At 23.7% G+C, this 16,433-nt stretch overlaps 2 protein-coding genes across 12 annotated transcripts in view; one reads left to right on the forward strand and one right to left on the reverse strand.

The window, feature by feature from the left end:
* LOC102676392 (nostrin) overlaps positions 1-13,272 on the forward strand; it is a 34,396-nt gene extending 21,124 nt beyond the window's left edge. For all 8 annotated transcript variants that reach the window (XM_006622730.2, XM_006622733.2, XM_006622731.2 and 5 more), the window contains 7 exons: positions 10,531-10,619; positions 11,086-11,165; positions 11,281-11,405; positions 11,576-12,037; positions 12,113-12,442; positions 12,531-12,683; positions 12,794-13,272. In XM_006622730.2, coding sequence (XP_006622793.1) covers positions 10,531-10,619; positions 11,086-11,165; positions 11,281-11,405; positions 11,576-12,037; positions 12,113-12,442; positions 12,531-12,683; positions 12,794-13,213 — 1,659 coding nt within the window. In that variant the 3' untranslated portion in view covers positions 13,214-13,272. The remainder of the gene's footprint in view (positions 1-10,530; positions 10,620-11,085; positions 11,166-11,280; positions 11,406-11,575; positions 12,038-12,112; positions 12,443-12,530; positions 12,684-12,793) is intronic.
* An 810-nt stretch (positions 13,273-14,082) lies between these two features.
* LOC102681529 (pancreatic triacylglycerol lipase-like) lies at positions 14,083-16,006 on the reverse strand. 4 transcript variants are annotated; one of them, XM_031513820.1, is made up of 6 exons: positions 15,473-15,924; positions 15,217-15,301; positions 14,821-15,125; positions 14,651-14,746; positions 14,323-14,568; positions 14,083-14,238 (listed from the first exon to the last, which is right to left on the reverse strand). In XM_031513820.1, the coding sequence occupies exons 1-6, from the start codon at positions 15,474-15,476 to the stop codon at positions 14,165-14,167; spliced, it is 810 nt and encodes a 269-aa protein (XP_031369680.1). In that variant the 5' UTR covers positions 15,477-15,924; the 3' UTR covers positions 14,083-14,164. The 4 variants fall into 4 exon arrangements, 3 of the variants coding, with proteins under 3 accessions (XP_031369680.1, XP_031369679.1, XP_031369678.1); XR_004151481.1 differs by having other exon boundaries at positions 14,095-14,238; positions 14,655-14,746; positions 15,217-15,320; positions 15,473-16,002; XM_031513819.1 differs by lacking the exon at positions 14,083-14,238 and having other exon boundaries at positions 14,362-14,568; positions 14,655-14,715; positions 15,217-15,320; positions 15,473-16,006.
* Between the last annotated feature and the right edge of the window lie 427 nt (positions 16,007-16,433).

Here is a 16,433-nt window from a genome sequence, read left to right on the forward strand (position 1 = left end):
AAAGTTTAGAATTTTTTTCCTCTATATTTGGAAACACTAACAATATTTGATCTGTATGATTCATAAAATTCTGTTATTAAAATAGAATTGTGCAATCAATTATTTTAAGTTTTTTGTTACATTGCATTTTAAGTTATAATTGGTCAAAAAAATCGAAAAAAGATATTTAAAAGAGCTAAGAAAAAAGAAAGGAAATTTTTATTTTAGAGAAATTTAATAATGAAATAAAAAATTAAAAATAAAAAAAATTGCAATTTATGATTAAGAAAACGAAAAGTTATAATCGTAAAAATAAAAGAATTTTATTAAAATTTTATAGTTAATATCATTAAATATAATAATAATTAATTATAATATCATTAAACCAAAATATCATTAATTATATCATTATATAATTACAAATATATTAATATAATTAATTAATTAATATTTTCTCGATTTTAAGCATTTAATATTTAAACAATTAATCTTCACATTCGAAAAAAGATATATGTATTCTTTTTATTTTTTAAGATTTCAGACATTTTTTCTTTTTGAAAAAAAACAAAAGAAAAAAAAAGATCGTGATATTTAGGATTTAAAAAAAGAACCAGTAATATTATAATTATAATGCCTAAAAAAACAATAATTATAAAATTAATATCATTATTATTATTTTATTGTTATCCTATCTCATCATATAATATAATCAAATTATAAATAAAATAAAAAGTAAAAGTAAAAGTAATGAAGAATAATTTATATTATTATAAATTAATTGATCTTTTTAATCATACAAATTAAAATAATTATTTACTTTTCTTGTTATTTAGTGCTAAAAAAATATATGCGACTTGTTCAAACTTTTAATCTATAAGATAAATGCTTCAATATATCGGAAATGATAGAGTAAAATCAATATGATTCCGAAATATCAGAAAATTATTTATTTGTTATTTAAAAAAATAATATTAATGTCTAACGAAACAAATAAAAACTAGCAGTATGCAAGTTAGTTATCGAATGATTCTTTCTAGTTCAAATTTTACAATCGTATTACTTGTAGTTCGTGTCCAGTAACAATTTTAGTGCGCACTTTCTACGTCGTTACAAATACCTGAAACAATATGTTTCACGATCTTTTGAGAAATAACGAATTAAAAGCATTTCAAAGTTCATTGAAATGTTAAATATGTGTTATATATATATATCAGTATATTGTCATTTCAATAATCTTCGTAATAGTTGTTTAATTTAACGTTATATAATACATTGCTCTTTTAAAAGATCACGAGACATCCTGTTTCACTTATGACATTGCAAGGAACGACATTGCCCACTAAAACTATCGTTACATACATAATATCATCGTAAAATTTAAACTAATAATAGAGACCATTATCAGTTACACGGCTGAACAGAACTAGTTTCTGTATAGTTTTTTCCATATAGAGAAACAAAAGATATTTTATAAACTTATTAGATATAATAACTTATATATATATATATAATAATAACTTATTAGATAAACTTATAAGATATTTTATAAACTTATTAATCTATCTTAATGAATATTTCTAATTCTTTATGGGACAATACGTAATTCATATATACGTTATTTTTGTATTTTAATAGTTTGATATTTGATTTATAATTGATAATACTTAGTATTATCTTTATATATTGTATTATAGTATAGTATTATCTTATTATAATTGATTTAGGTTCATCTAGTGTAAGAGTGAAGCGATACGGTGCAATGACTTATAATTTTATTCCCTATTGCATAATTGCTCAAGCAATGAAAATAATTTCGAATACTTTAAATCATTATAAGAATGTGTTATATCAAAATGCTAAATTGGAACTTTACAATTTAGAAATTCACTTAAGATTCTAAAAAATATAAATAACGATGATTTTTCAATAACTCAAACATTTCAAATTATGAATTATGCCATTGCATATGAATGTAGTTGCAGCAAATGTATGATATCATTATTGCGTATCTTTATCAAAATGTAGAATACGTCCTGATGAAGGTTGTTGCGCGAATTTCCATATTAAGAATAGTGGGAGAAATTGATGTAGTTAATATTGTGACTCATGTATTTAAATAGAGATAGAAGAAGAAATAATGGATCTTATTTTAGGTTAGATTAACTTAGATTAATTCAATAAAAAATAATAATAATAAGTTTACAAACATTTTTAATCGAAATTAAGATCATTTTTATCACAATATAAGTATATTTATATGAATACTAATTGATAAACATAATAGAATCTTTTAGACAATTTATCATTTAAATAATTGAATTTGTATTGCCATGTGAATTCGATCGTAAAAAAAGCTTAAGCCAAATTAATTTATTGTCGTTAAGCTAATCTAATTTTAGATCAGTACTTCTCTTTTGTTCTATATTAATGCTTCTGTCTAGCATTTAATAATTAATTAAATTTTGAAAAAAATATTTTTTTTTTAGTTAATATAAATTCTGTTATTTTTAGTTAAAATATTCTAGCACTTCAGCATTTTATATATAATATATATATATTAAATATTTCAAGAGATATTAAAATATTTGAAGTTTTACGTATTCATTATTTTTAAATGAAATTAGAAAATTGTATGCGCTTTATAGAAATTTAAAATCAGATTTAATTTATTTTTTCTAACAAAGATAATACAAAAAAATTTATTAAGATTTTAAATTTCTCATATANTTTTTAAAACTATTCAAATTTCACTTTTATAAGATACATCTTGCTAGAAAACACTGCCCTAGATTCTAACAATACAATAAAAAAGCATATTTTTTATTTCTTCTCTTCACTCCTTAATTTCGCTTGTTATTTTCAATGTGAGAATTCGCACGTGAACAAAAAAAACATCAATTTCTTCTATGAAAGAACAAGCATTGAGGTAATATGATATTTTCCATCTATATAAAGCTACGTTCTCATTGTATTTACAAATCGTCAAGGCTACTTGATCAGTATCAAATAAGTGTGAACTTGCATGTAGCTTGAACAGCATGACTTGAAATACCAAAGGCATGCTAATCGATTTATCGATTGTCGATAAACATTAAAAGAAGCCGTGCCAAAACTATCAGTAGAGAATCACGTTCGACAACATAATAAGATTTTAGTTGCTATTTTTGAATCCATTGCAGCTATATTCAAGATCAATATTGTTCAAAATTAAATCTTTCGTAAAATCACTTGCATTGTAAATATTTTTATTATGTTTTATTGTAAGATACACTCAACATTTTTGTTTTTTTAATTTCTTTTTTTTTTATAATTACTATAAATAAATATTATGTAGTAAATGCAACAATTATCATCGTCATTTATCATACTGAGATTAAATGCTCATTATTATATCTATAAAATTCTGATGTAAAATAATTGACAAAATAATTAACAAAGCCGAATTAGATTAGGATTTATTCGGCAATGTCGATGTAGAGAGAATGTGGGTTATTTTCTTTGATGTGATAACTAAAAACTAAAAACTGACAAATGTTGAATTGATTTTAATTGAATCATATTTTGATAGATTGATGCAATACAACGTAATGCTTTCTATTCGTATTGATACTTGAAAATGATATAACACAAAGATATGTATTAAGTACTTAGATGAACTTAAGTATTTATTACATGTTCTTATATCTTTGTTAGACTTATTTATTTTTTTTATTATAATAATTTACAACAATTATCTTATTATTATCTAAAGTCTATATAAAAATAGAGAATATATCTCGATGATAGACAAAAAAAAATATTAATAAAGAATTTTATAATGGAAAGAGAGAGATTTATCTGTAATTTTAGGAAAACTTAAAAAAAAATGCTTGTTTGAAACTTCTGGAATTTTCTTTGGAAGATAGCAATAAGTATAATTTCTTTCTATTTTCAGAAAGAATAATCCATTTTATATAGGAAGTTTTATATTTTCTAATACTATTTTATGATAGACAAAAATTAAACAATAATTTTGTCAGTTTGATTTCTCATTTATTTTCTTTTTTTTTTTTTTAAGATAAATTTGATTTTTTCATCTTTCAATCTGAATATGAATTATTATTTTGATTTAACATTAAATATAAAAAAAAATAATATAATTAAGAAATTTTTTTTCGCATAATAATACTTATGATATTTCAATTTTTAGTAAATTTTTCAAATTTGAAGCTATTTGCATCAAAATGTTAAAATGATTACTTTTTGTTAATAACAAAACTAATAACAAAAATACAAGAAAAAATCTCTTTTTTCTCGATATTTACATCTTATATCACACGATGTAGAATTTTTTTTAAGTTTAAAATTTAAAAAATCATTAAAAATATTTGTTTTCCTCTTACTATAAGATTCTAAATGTAGATCAAATATTATATATCTTCATATTATTATATATATTATTATCATTATCATCCTGTTTCTTTTTTTTTAATATTATACAGAGATATTATCATTGGCACATTCGTATCAAAATATAATAAAAGATAGGTTTTTCATGAATGAGATATCAATTTGATATAAATAGCGAGGCAATAAAATATAACCCGTTCAAATTAATTTAATTAGATATGTTGTTTTTTTAATATGACATTAAAAAATCAACAAATGACAGATTTTGATATATATACTTATCCATATTGATATGCAACGATACTATTAAATAAATAAATAAATAAATAATAGTATACTCTCGATGTCATGCGAATTTTCACAAAGGACTACGAAAACATGAACGATGTATGACACTAATTACAAAGACAGATGAAATAAATCAAATGTATTTATTCACACAACAAGCAACTTTCTCGCAGTTATAACTAACATTCCAATATTTGCACAACGACGAAATCTTAATATACTTAAAAGCTCGTTTTAAATGATATTTTCATAAAGTTGAAGAATTTATCTTTCATTCATATTTTCTAATATTTTCAAAAAATTTCCTTTCATATGTACAATTCTTGCAATAAGAGATTTTCTTTTTTTTTTTTATTTGAAAGTAACTTTGACATCCATTTTGTTCGAGAGTTTCTACAATATTGACTGAATTTTTGAGTTTTCAAATCGATGAATTCGAATCTAACCACATGGTTTTTGGTCGCTTCGTGACTTGATCGATGGTCAACAGTGCGTAACGAGCTAAAGAAATTTCTCACGGATCTCGAAGAATTTCCCGATCATGCGATGCGAGGAAAAACATTTCTTTCGTTCGAATATTTTTCATTTCCTGTCAACAAGTGTCACGAGAAATCCACTAACTTCATCATGTTCAAGGTTGTGCAAATTCTCACTTGGGAATAATAGATGTGGAAGGGGAAATATGGTATCTTATTATATATTATTGTTAGGATTTAGAAAAAAATTGAAAAATGATATTTATGAAAGTGTTATTGTTATTTTTTGTATTTAGAAACTAAAACAATAAGATAATCTTATTTTTTTCTTCATTTTTATTTGATTAATATAAATCATGATACTAATTAATAATTTTCTTCATTATTCTCAATATAAAAATTCATCTAACAATTTTAACATCACATACTAAATTGTCAGAAAAATTTCTTTTGTGAGAAGAATGAAAAAAAAGAAAGTAATGGGAGAAGTATAGAAGAAAAAAAAATAACAGGTATTAATATAATATAAATATATATATATAATAATAAAACAAGATTCTTAACTCTAATAATATATTTAAATTATTCGAAAAAAAAATATTTTATATATAGACTGCGTAAAATATGTTAGTAAATAAAAAGAACACTGAAGCAAGTATTAAAATTTTATACAAAATTATTATTTTTAATTTAAATTTGTATTAGTAGAATAAAAGAAATTTTTTAATCTTAATGCAATAAAATAAAACACTCTATTTCTTCTTCATTTTGTCTCTATCTTCATAGAGAATTCTTTTCTCATAAAGAAATTTTTTCTGGCAACCCTGATCACATCATTCGCTACTTTTTTCTTCTAACAGTAAGATAGTCGTGAGCAATGAATATAACCAGTCTACCGAACAAACGATCAAAGTGAAGAAAGTGTGAGAAAGTTGGATGGAGAAAATAACCGACTTTATTTCTTTCTGCCGTTCTTTGTTATTTATATGTATGTGTGTGCGTGTGTGTGTGTGTGTGTATATATATATATATATATATATATATATATATATATATATATTGTAATAATTGAAAAAATGATACTAATTCTATTTTGATTACACCTCATCATCTTTTTTACCAACTCTGTATATCTTAAAGATATATGTAATCAATCAGAAAAATATTCGAACATTGCTATAATTTTGATTTTGATATTATAAATCTGAAATAAATATAAATAGGGCAACATACGATGTTTTGCAATATGTTACATAAATGTCGGAATATAAAAAAAATATTTGATTTAATATAATATCATTGATTAGATATTAAAAGAAAAATATCGAAAAAATTAAAGTGGATTTTCATGTCAAAAAAATATTTGGATATATTATAAATTTAAATTATCAAACTAAAAAAACACAGATATAATCATTCTTATGAAATTAATAGGTACGATAAAATTGATAAACACTAAAGAAAAATAATTATTTTTATATAATAAAGGAATAAAATAGCGTCAAATATTAACAAAAAATAATTTTTAACATGTTAATGAACAAAAAAGTATCGAATCAAATATTAAACTTTTATATAAAATTAATAAAATATTTTGGTTTTTTAATGAAAATTTTTTTTTCAGTATTTTTTTTAATATTTAAAATAATTATTTTGATATTTATATATTATTCTATATTCGATACTTATTTAGTATTATAAAATACTTTTATATTTCAAATTTTTCAGATAAATTAAAATTACATCAATATTTTTAACCAACTACGTTAAATGTGATAATACCACTTATACTCATTTCGAAAACTATTTTAGCACTTGCTCGACCTGTCCGACTTTCTATGCGAAATAACATTAAAATAATTTTATCTAGAGATTTTTTTGGTTCTTTTAATCTGTTTTAATCTTATTTTAAGCAAATCTAATGTTTACAATAAGAAAGAGAAAAGAGAAGAGAAAAATAAAATAAAATTCTCTTTTGCTAGTCATCACTTTTAATACTATAGAAAATTTAAGCTTTTGTTTTAATCTGTATTTAAATTTGTATTTAATATTCAATTAAATTTTTGAGTCCAAGAGAGTTCGTAAACCATTTAAAAGTTATTTATTTTGTTTAATTTTATAAATTTTTGTTCATTAACTTAATTTTTTTGTTTTTAGGAAGTAATAAAATTGTTTTTATTTATCTATAAATAATTTTGAATAAAAAAATTGATTGATTTTGAAATTGATTTAGAATAAATTAAAGAAAATTCTTTTTTTTATCTTTATCTTAGTTTTTATCTTAATTTGCTCATTTATGAATACCATTTTACATTTTAAATACGATTTATAATAGATATAAAATTAAAGAAAAAATATTATTATGGATAAAATATAATAAAAATAAATATTAAAAAGTTAAAAAATATTTTTAAAAATATATTTAAAAAAAACTTAAAATTTAAAAATCCTTAAACTATTTCAAAAATTAATTTAGATCTTTTGCATATAAACTCTAGAATATTAAAGATAAGTCTTTTTTATTATTAAAAAATAATCGTATAATTTTAATTTATTATTTTAATTTTTTTGTTTTATTTTAATGTATCTTACATTAGGATGACGCTAATATCTTATCTTATCTAATTAGCGGTAAAATAACAAATTCAAGTTGTATCATAGTTTATTCTTTAGCTTATCAGGGAACTGTATGCGTGTTAAAGAGATAATATAATATAAATTGCAAGTATATATGAAAAATTGAACGTATGAAAGAAAGCAGAGGCGGCGAGAAACCGTACGAGGTTCGTGAGAGGTATACGTGCGTTAATAGCTGGTTATGGTGATAGTACTCGCGACCTCTGCGATTTCACCGTGTCACGTGAACCTAAGCCGAGGAAATCTCGAAGGTAAAAGGGAAAGGAACCTTGTGCGTCGATTGCGATCTCCCGATATTTCACCTCCATTTTCATTTATTAAAAGAAGGATGAATGATGCTCCCAATTAACCTCGCTTCTTCTTATAAACTACTTGAGAAAAATTAATTCTCGATGCTTTTCAAATTGAATTTTAAGAATAGAGCAGACTTTTTATCTTTAACGCATCAAGATTTAAATCATTCTTACATTTTAAATATAATACGAATATTAATATTTGAAAATATATAATTTTTTATTAGTTAAAATTTTTAATTAATATTTATTAGAGAAAATCGAAATCTGATTTATTTTTATTCTAATAATTTTAATAATAAATTTGTGAGATTTTGAAATTCCTGAAACTTACGATATTTGAAACTTTCGAAATTAAGAATTCTTTTTTTTTTTCTAAGAAATACTATAATATTATATCAAGAATTAAAATTTTAATACATTTTAATTTCTAAAATTTAAATTTAAGTTCATCGTCAACTAACAGTAACATCAAATTGTAAAAAATTAAATTTTTATTTTTATATTTTATTTTATATGAAATTCATTATTGCCAACATGTTTTAAATTAAAAATTACAGGAAATTATACAAATTAATTTTTACTTAGATTTCAAATCAATAAAAATAAAAAGTTTCGAAATGAACATGAAATTTTTGAATAGTTTCGCAATTTTCATCTCTTTTTGATATTTATTTATGCAAAATACTTATTTATATCAATTTGAATTTGCATATAATAATGGATAATAAATAATGGATATATAAAAATCATTTTTGTTATTTGCTACGTTTTATAATTAAAAAAAATTAATCGAATATGATTAAAAGAGATTTTATAGAGTTATATCACTTGTTGAATGCCATTAATCTAATTCTATTATTCCCTAACCTATTTTTAATTTCTTTCATAACCATATTATATATATATATATATGTTTGGTTATCTATTATATTATATATAATATTTAATCTGACGTATCAATTAACCTTTTACTTGGAAAAGTTTCGACATCGACATTTGTAAGTATGTATGTGGCATCAATAATTTTGTTTTTCAATTCGTATAAATTTATTTGCAAATGAATTCGTACGAATACGTTCATTTTTATCGAACGATTTTACTTTCGATGTCTAGTAGAAAATTAATCTCTCTTCATGGTTAATTAATATTTCTCTCACAATGAATACGCTAGCATTAAATCTGACGAAAAAATACTATATATTTCTTTTTGTATATATTTAATTAAATTATCGCGTTTCTTGACAACTGCTGACATCTATATCATATTTAAGGTTTTTTTAACTGATTCTTATTAACATATATAATTCTATTATATCTTTTTTCATATTTAGTGAATTATTTGCATTTCAATAACGACTAGAATCTTATTATTTGTTATTATATATATTTTATAAATTATTAAAAAATTATTTCAATTTTAATATTTTTATATTTATAAATTTTCAATTTTTTCAATTTACACAATCATACTAACGTTTGAATTTTTTTAATTTTAAACAATTTTAAATAATAAGAAAATAGATATAAACATGTTATAATGAAGCAATATTTTTTATTATTTTTACTTAATAGGTTTTTTATATTAAATTTCTTGCAACATTCAGTTATAAATCTTTATAAATTGTAATTAACTTTCTAATATTATAATTATGATTAATATTATGATTTTCTAATATATTATAATATTATATTAAATTTGCTAATATTAAAATTTACTAATATTAGTAATTTTGAAAGAATTTAATCGAATTAAAATAATTTCAGAATAAATTTCATTAATCATTTCAAATTTCTATATGTTCAAATCTCTCAAACAATCTCATTTGAAAAAAACAATTAAATTTAAATCGCTTAAGAAAATGAATTTTTACCATAGTGCTGGATTAGAAAGTCGTCTAGCTAGAAAATAACTCGGAAGATTGAGTCGGGCGTTACATCAAATATACATTTTTAATTTTTTTATACTATTTCTTCAAACTAGTCATTGATCAAGAAAAATATTTCTGATATACTGATATAAGACGATACGTAACACGACTAATGATAAAAACAATAAATATTGCGTTTATAATCGGTTTTATTTTATAACCAAGAGTTTTTTGGTTTTATTCGATACATTTTTCATAGTAATGTCGTTATAGTGTGTCGTTAAAATTTTCTATTTTCAAAATTTTCAAAATTTTCCGTAATAAATAAAATAATCGAGCCTGTCGACGAATAAGTGAAATGAAAATATTATTTATGGTAATTATTGTTTTCTCCGCCAGGTGCGCGGAACTCAAGTTAACAAGAACGTAAAAAGAAATCGTTATAACTCATTCGTTAGATACGTTAGAAATGTTCGTATTTCGTGAGTTATTTTCCGAGTTTTCTTTATCATTACCCATAATCATTCAAGCATAGAACGACTTCAACCGTTTAATCTTGAAAATAGATAAAGAATTAATATTGCATTCTTTTTACAGGGAGGACAAGGTGGATTTGAAGATGTTCGAAGGTACGTAAAACAAGGCGGCGATTTTTGCAAGGAATTGGCATCGATTCTAAATGAAAGGTGAATTATTTCGATAATCATTGATACAACATATCGATGATTTAATGCACAAATATGTATGTCCATTTTTTATAAAATTTCAATTTTTATAAATATATGTATAGTAAATAATATTTTTTATTATTTCTTTATATTGCGTAATTATACTTATATATATTTTGCATTTGTTAAAAATATATTTTTTATTATATGTCCTTGTACATATCCTTATATATTATTGATCTTTTAAATTTTTTTCAAAAAATTATAGGCATACGTTTTTGTATTAAATGATCAATATCGTAACAATATTATAATTAATTATTATTATTTAGTAATCATTTTTTTTTAATTTTTATATATATGTATATGTAAAAATTTATATATATATATATATATATATATATATATACATATCTTTTTTGCTTTATCTTACAATATATATTCGTAATTTAGTATGAATTAGCATAGATTTTTTTTATTTCAGAGCGGAATTAGAAGCAAATTATGCCAAAGGACTTAATAAATTGGGAAATAAATTGATTAAAGCATGTGCAAAGGATCAAGGTATTATTTCACAAGTCACAAACTCTATAGATTGATTTAATGCAATAATGCAAAATAGGAGATATCGATTTAGTGAGATAATCTTAAAATATAACTAATAGTTTTCGTAACGCAGGTGGTAATGGTAGCGGAGGTGTGAACGAGGCATGGAGATGTGTTGGCGAGGAAATGGAGGCTACCGCTGAAGCTCATAGGCTCTGGGGAATTACGCTTAGCGAACAACTCGCCAAACCACTTAGAGTAAGTTTCTTTTGAAAATTTTCTTTTGTTCATATCTAGTTTGTAATATTCTTTATATTATTACTTTAAATATTATTTCATACTATCATTCGTAACAACGAATAAAATATGAATGATTATCTAACAAACTAATTTTAAAGAGATCTTAAAAAGTGTTTATATATTCACAGGTAGGAGTAGCAGAGGCTCAAGCGCGTTCGAGAAAATCTATCGAGAATTCCGTGGATAAAGCTGGAAAATCTCTTCATGAGTGGCGTAACATTGCAATTAAAAGTAAAAAACAAAGTTTCGCTTGTGCGCGAGAAAATGAGAGGTTACAAGATTTAGCGAGGCTGCAAACGATCAGTCAGAGCCAACAGACCAATAACAAATCTTCAACTCACATGACGGAGAAGGAAGCTAATAAACTCGAAGCGAGGAGGAGAAAGGCCGAGGATTCATCCCGCAGGGCGGACACGGAGTTTTATACAGTGAGTGTGAGAGCTGAAAGAGCTAGGCTTGAATATGAAAGCACCATGAGGAAAGGGGCTAAGCAAATGGAACTTCTTGAAGAAGAACGATTAAGCGCTCTAAAAGATCTCGCGAATGTTTATCTAGCTCACCTGCAAGCTTTAGCTCCCCGTTTGCAACAGGTACATACAATTCATACAATTAATTTTTCTTTGAAGTAAAATTAATATTTCGTTTTTTTTAAATCTACTTTATAGATTGCAGACCGTTTGGCAGCTCCTATACGTAATTGCAATGTATCTCAAGATATTGAGATTTTAAAGAATCTTATACGTAGGGTGGAGAGTAGTGATGGGTGTAATTCTGAACAACTGTTACCAGATTTCTATGCTGAACATGTTACTCTAGCAATGAATAGAGAACGTCGAAAACAAGCGTTGGTAAGAGTTCTTCATTTGATCAGACAAGACTTGGAGCGTGAAAAACGCGGAAGGGAAGGTCTAGAGACTCTTCATAGAGCTTTTATTGCAACACCTGCATTCGCGGCAGATGAAAGTACACAAAATGTAACGGAAAAGCTACACCATGTAAGATTACTTTTTTATTTCTTTTTTTTAAATTTTCATATCATTTTCATTTTCAAAATCATATTTATTTATTTATTTATTTTTTTAGATGCGTTCTATGTTAGTATATCTAGAGGCAGCAAGGTACAAAGTTGGAGGAACATTAGCAGAAGTAGAAGGTAGCAAACGAATAAAACATCCATTGGCTGAACATATTTTAGTTTCAAGAGATAAACAAGGTTTACAGCAAAGTGTCCTTAAGGTTAACATCAATCATAAAAATAAAAAAATAAATTTTTCAGTTTACATATTTATATATAAAATTATTAGAAAACAATAGAAAAAAATAAATGTATATATTTTTTTTTTCAGATTCCTTCTTGGGCAAAGAACGAATCGTTCGAGATTCAGGATGATGAAGACGAAATGGATGTCCATCTCGTAAAGGATCACGATACTGAGAGTCGTCATTGGGCTGATCGAACTGCTGGGGATGGTAACTCGGAAAATCCACCGGATGAGGATGACTTTAGTGATTTTGATGAATTCAGCAGTCATTCTGAAGATAATAATAATCAAGATATCGATGCTGCCGAAACGAGTGGCAAATCGGATGGAACGGAACAATGTAGAGCTATTTATCAATATTCAGCAAATTTAAATGACGAGCTTAGTCTAAGTCCTGGAGATTTAATTACGGTCCATCAAAAGCAACCAGATGGTTGGTGGATAGGCGAATGCAGGGGACGAACTGGAATATTTCCAGCCACTTATGTTCAAGTTATTCATTAATTAATTCATCCGATATTAAAGATAAAAAATATATTCTTCTAATTATAGAAAGAGAAAAAAGGAACGGAAACAGGTGAGTGTAATAATATATGAAAAATATTCACAAAATGCAATTAAAATATAAAAAAGAATAAATGACAACGAAAGATATTAATCATACATCATTGATGAACTACCAAAGTATGCTACAAATTTAATGTGGCCTTTCTAAATATTAAATTTAAAACTGTACAAAGTAACATTTTTTACTTCAGTAAGAAATATAACGCACTAAAAAATTGCTATACTATTATATGTCGCGAGAATATTTTTTAAACGTATACACGCGTTAATATCATTTCCAAAAAGATATGTTATTACATGTTTTTTCACGTTCATTAAAGTGCCAATAATAATACATAAAGATTACGCGGAATGCACAAAATCAATTTTCGAAGAAATTCATATTATCGCCACAATATTATAAATCGTAATAAAAAAAAAAATGTTTATACAACGAAATATTTCTTTCTATTTGTATAACTTATGTAGTATAATTTATAAATTGTAATATAAAGTCATCATAGAATATAAAAGTATATAAGATCCCGTGCGCATAAGCAACTTTTCGCTGTGCGATTGTATATCTATCTTTGTTATTTTCAATTGAAAAAACAAGGAAAGATATATAATCGTGCTTTAAAAAGTGGCTTATGTCTTTGTACTGGGTCATAATTAATAAAAGAAGTGATTAGACTTTAAATAATCGAAGACTGCTTATTCATGCAGTATTCATGTACGCATATAATTAAATAGCGTGATATGTACATAACTTAATTTTCAAAACGATTGTAAATAGTACTTAGTTGCATTTAATAACTTAAATATTGTATGTAATTGAAAATTTGAAGTAAAGTTCTTTTATTTATCAATCAAAAATTTACATATTAATTTATTCATAAATTATTCGTCTTAATTATAAAATTCGTCTGGGAAATCTTTTTTCATTTGAATTACTAGTTCAGCAATTATGTGAGTGTCATTAACTGTAAAAATTAAAAAATTCATCATTATACAGATATATAAATGAGTAAATATAATACAAATTTTATATTTTATAAATTTCTTACTACAAAAAGGTGAAGTATCGGAAGTTGCGACAAAAAATATTCCTCGATGAGAATACTTTATTGCATTTATACCCATTTCAGTACAAATATTTTTATCACAAGATTCTGTTACTATTTGCAACAAGTTTTGGTAAGATAAATTCCAATGGTGCGCCCAGAAAGTACAATTTTGTTTCACCTCAGAAACTAAAGATTCCGTCAAATAAATATATGAACGTCCATGACTGCATATAGCATTATTAATTTCTAAAATCGCATTGAAATTTAAAAAAAAAATTATAATAATAAGATTAAGAAACGTAATGAAACATTTTTAACAAATAATTACCTCCAAGTGGAATTGGTAAATATTCGAAATACGAAGAATTGATCTTTATGCAACCAGGCTGAGTTCTACCACCATTAGGGTAGAAATCAATGTGACCTATATAATACAAATCATTTTAATCATTTATCTTCGTATTAACGTATAATGCGAATAGTTAAAAATATTTTAACCTATTGGTTCTGGTAAACCTAATCCGATTTTAGAAAGTAATCTGCCATTAGTATGAATAATATCGACAAATGACGCATCAGATTTATGAAGTTTCATACTGGAGTCTACATTTCTGAAACAAGGTTGTGCAGGATCTAATCCTGTTATTCTTAGTATTTTCCATTTGTTTTTCCTTTTTTTCAATTCTTTCGCAGCAAAACCACAAATATGTGCTCCGAGACTATGGCCTACTAAATGTAATTGCCCCCAATTATCGTTGAAATCATTTTGAGCACTTGTTGCATTTGTTATGTGTTCTAAAAATCTTAATAAAACAATAAACTTTATGACTTAATATGATTATATCATTATAATATCTTTAAAATATATTAAATATATAAGGAATATAGGCAAACCTTGCAATTTGATATCCTATTATTTTCGTGTTAACTGCAGCTTTATAATAATTCCAAGTATTACCTCCAGCACTCCAATCTACAACTATGATATTAACGTCATTCTAGACATGAAAAAATTAAAAAAAAAAAATTACTACCTAAATTTACATATTAATAAAATAATAACAACATTTCTAAAATTTTTAACATTTTGAAAAAAAAATTTTTATATAATATTTAAAAAAAAAAAAAAAGAATAAAAAAGAGATTTTACCCATAGAAGGAATGATTTTTCCATTTCATTAATCCATAATTCTTGACCATGAGATAAGAATCCATGAACTATAATGATTGTTAATCGTTCGATTTGAAAGTCTGTCCATTCTAAACCAAATTGTTTACCAATCATAACTTGAACACGTTTTGGTTGTTTTCTTGAAGAAAGGAAAAATTGAACATCCAAAGCATTTGTTCCATTTGGTTTACTCAAAAAAAACCATTCCAAAATTCTAGCTAATCCTTTTCCTAAACCGAAACAATCGACTTGATTTGATTTGAAATTTATTCGATTGTTAATGTACTTTGACGAATTCGAGAGTGTAAAAATAAAATCTTTCAAATTGTTATTACGAAAATTATACAAATTTTTCTTAACATAATCCAAAATATTTAGTTTTGAACTTTCTGTCAAAATGTGATTACTTATGGTAAAAAATATGAATAATTTGATTAGTACTTTGGCAAACCACCACGTCATTTTTCTGACTAACAATAAATAAGAATTGTATTTAATATACGAAAGATTATATGTTGTTATATGTATACAACGGAAAAAATTGAAGTCATGACCTAATGATAAAATTTATATTACTAATTTCAAGTTGTTTATTTATTCCTTTCCGCGTTTGATTTAAAAAAAAAATATTTGATTTATTAAATATAATTAAATATAATAAAACAATATGAATTTATTTATCACATCTCTGTATTTTTGATAATCTAGTTTTTTTTTATAGTTATTTGTAAGTTATTTTTTTGTAATTATACATATAATATGAATTATAAAAATAAATTTTTATGAGATATTCTCTTTTAATAATAGAATTTTATATTTATTATATTATATTATTATATTTAGTACATTAAAATAATTAAAATCTTTAAAAAAATAATTGAAAAATATTTCTATAATATTGAAAATATTAATAAGTATAAAAATCGATATAATAATATAA

The sequence above is a fragment of the Apis dorsata genome, unplaced genomic scaffold (genome assembly GCF_000469605.1).
Source record: "Apis dorsata unplaced genomic scaffold, Apis dorsata 1.3 scaffold_741, whole genome shotgun sequence".
Taxonomy (NCBI): domain Eukaryota; kingdom Metazoa; phylum Arthropoda; class Insecta; order Hymenoptera; family Apidae; genus Apis; species Apis dorsata.

Coding starts and splice junctions, on each gene's coding strand:
- LOC102681529 (XM_031513819.1), bottom strand. CDS start 15,955: ATGACGTGGTGGTTTGCCAAAGTACTAATCAAATTATTCATATTTTTT. Junction 15,321..15,472: donor AAAAATCATTCCTTCTATGG/GTAAAATCTCTT, acceptor TTTCATGTCTAG/AATGACGTTAATATCATAGT. Junction 15,126..15,216: donor ATAGGATATCAAATTGCAAG/GTTTGCCTATAT, acceptor TGTTTTATTAAG/ATTTTTAGAACACATAACAA.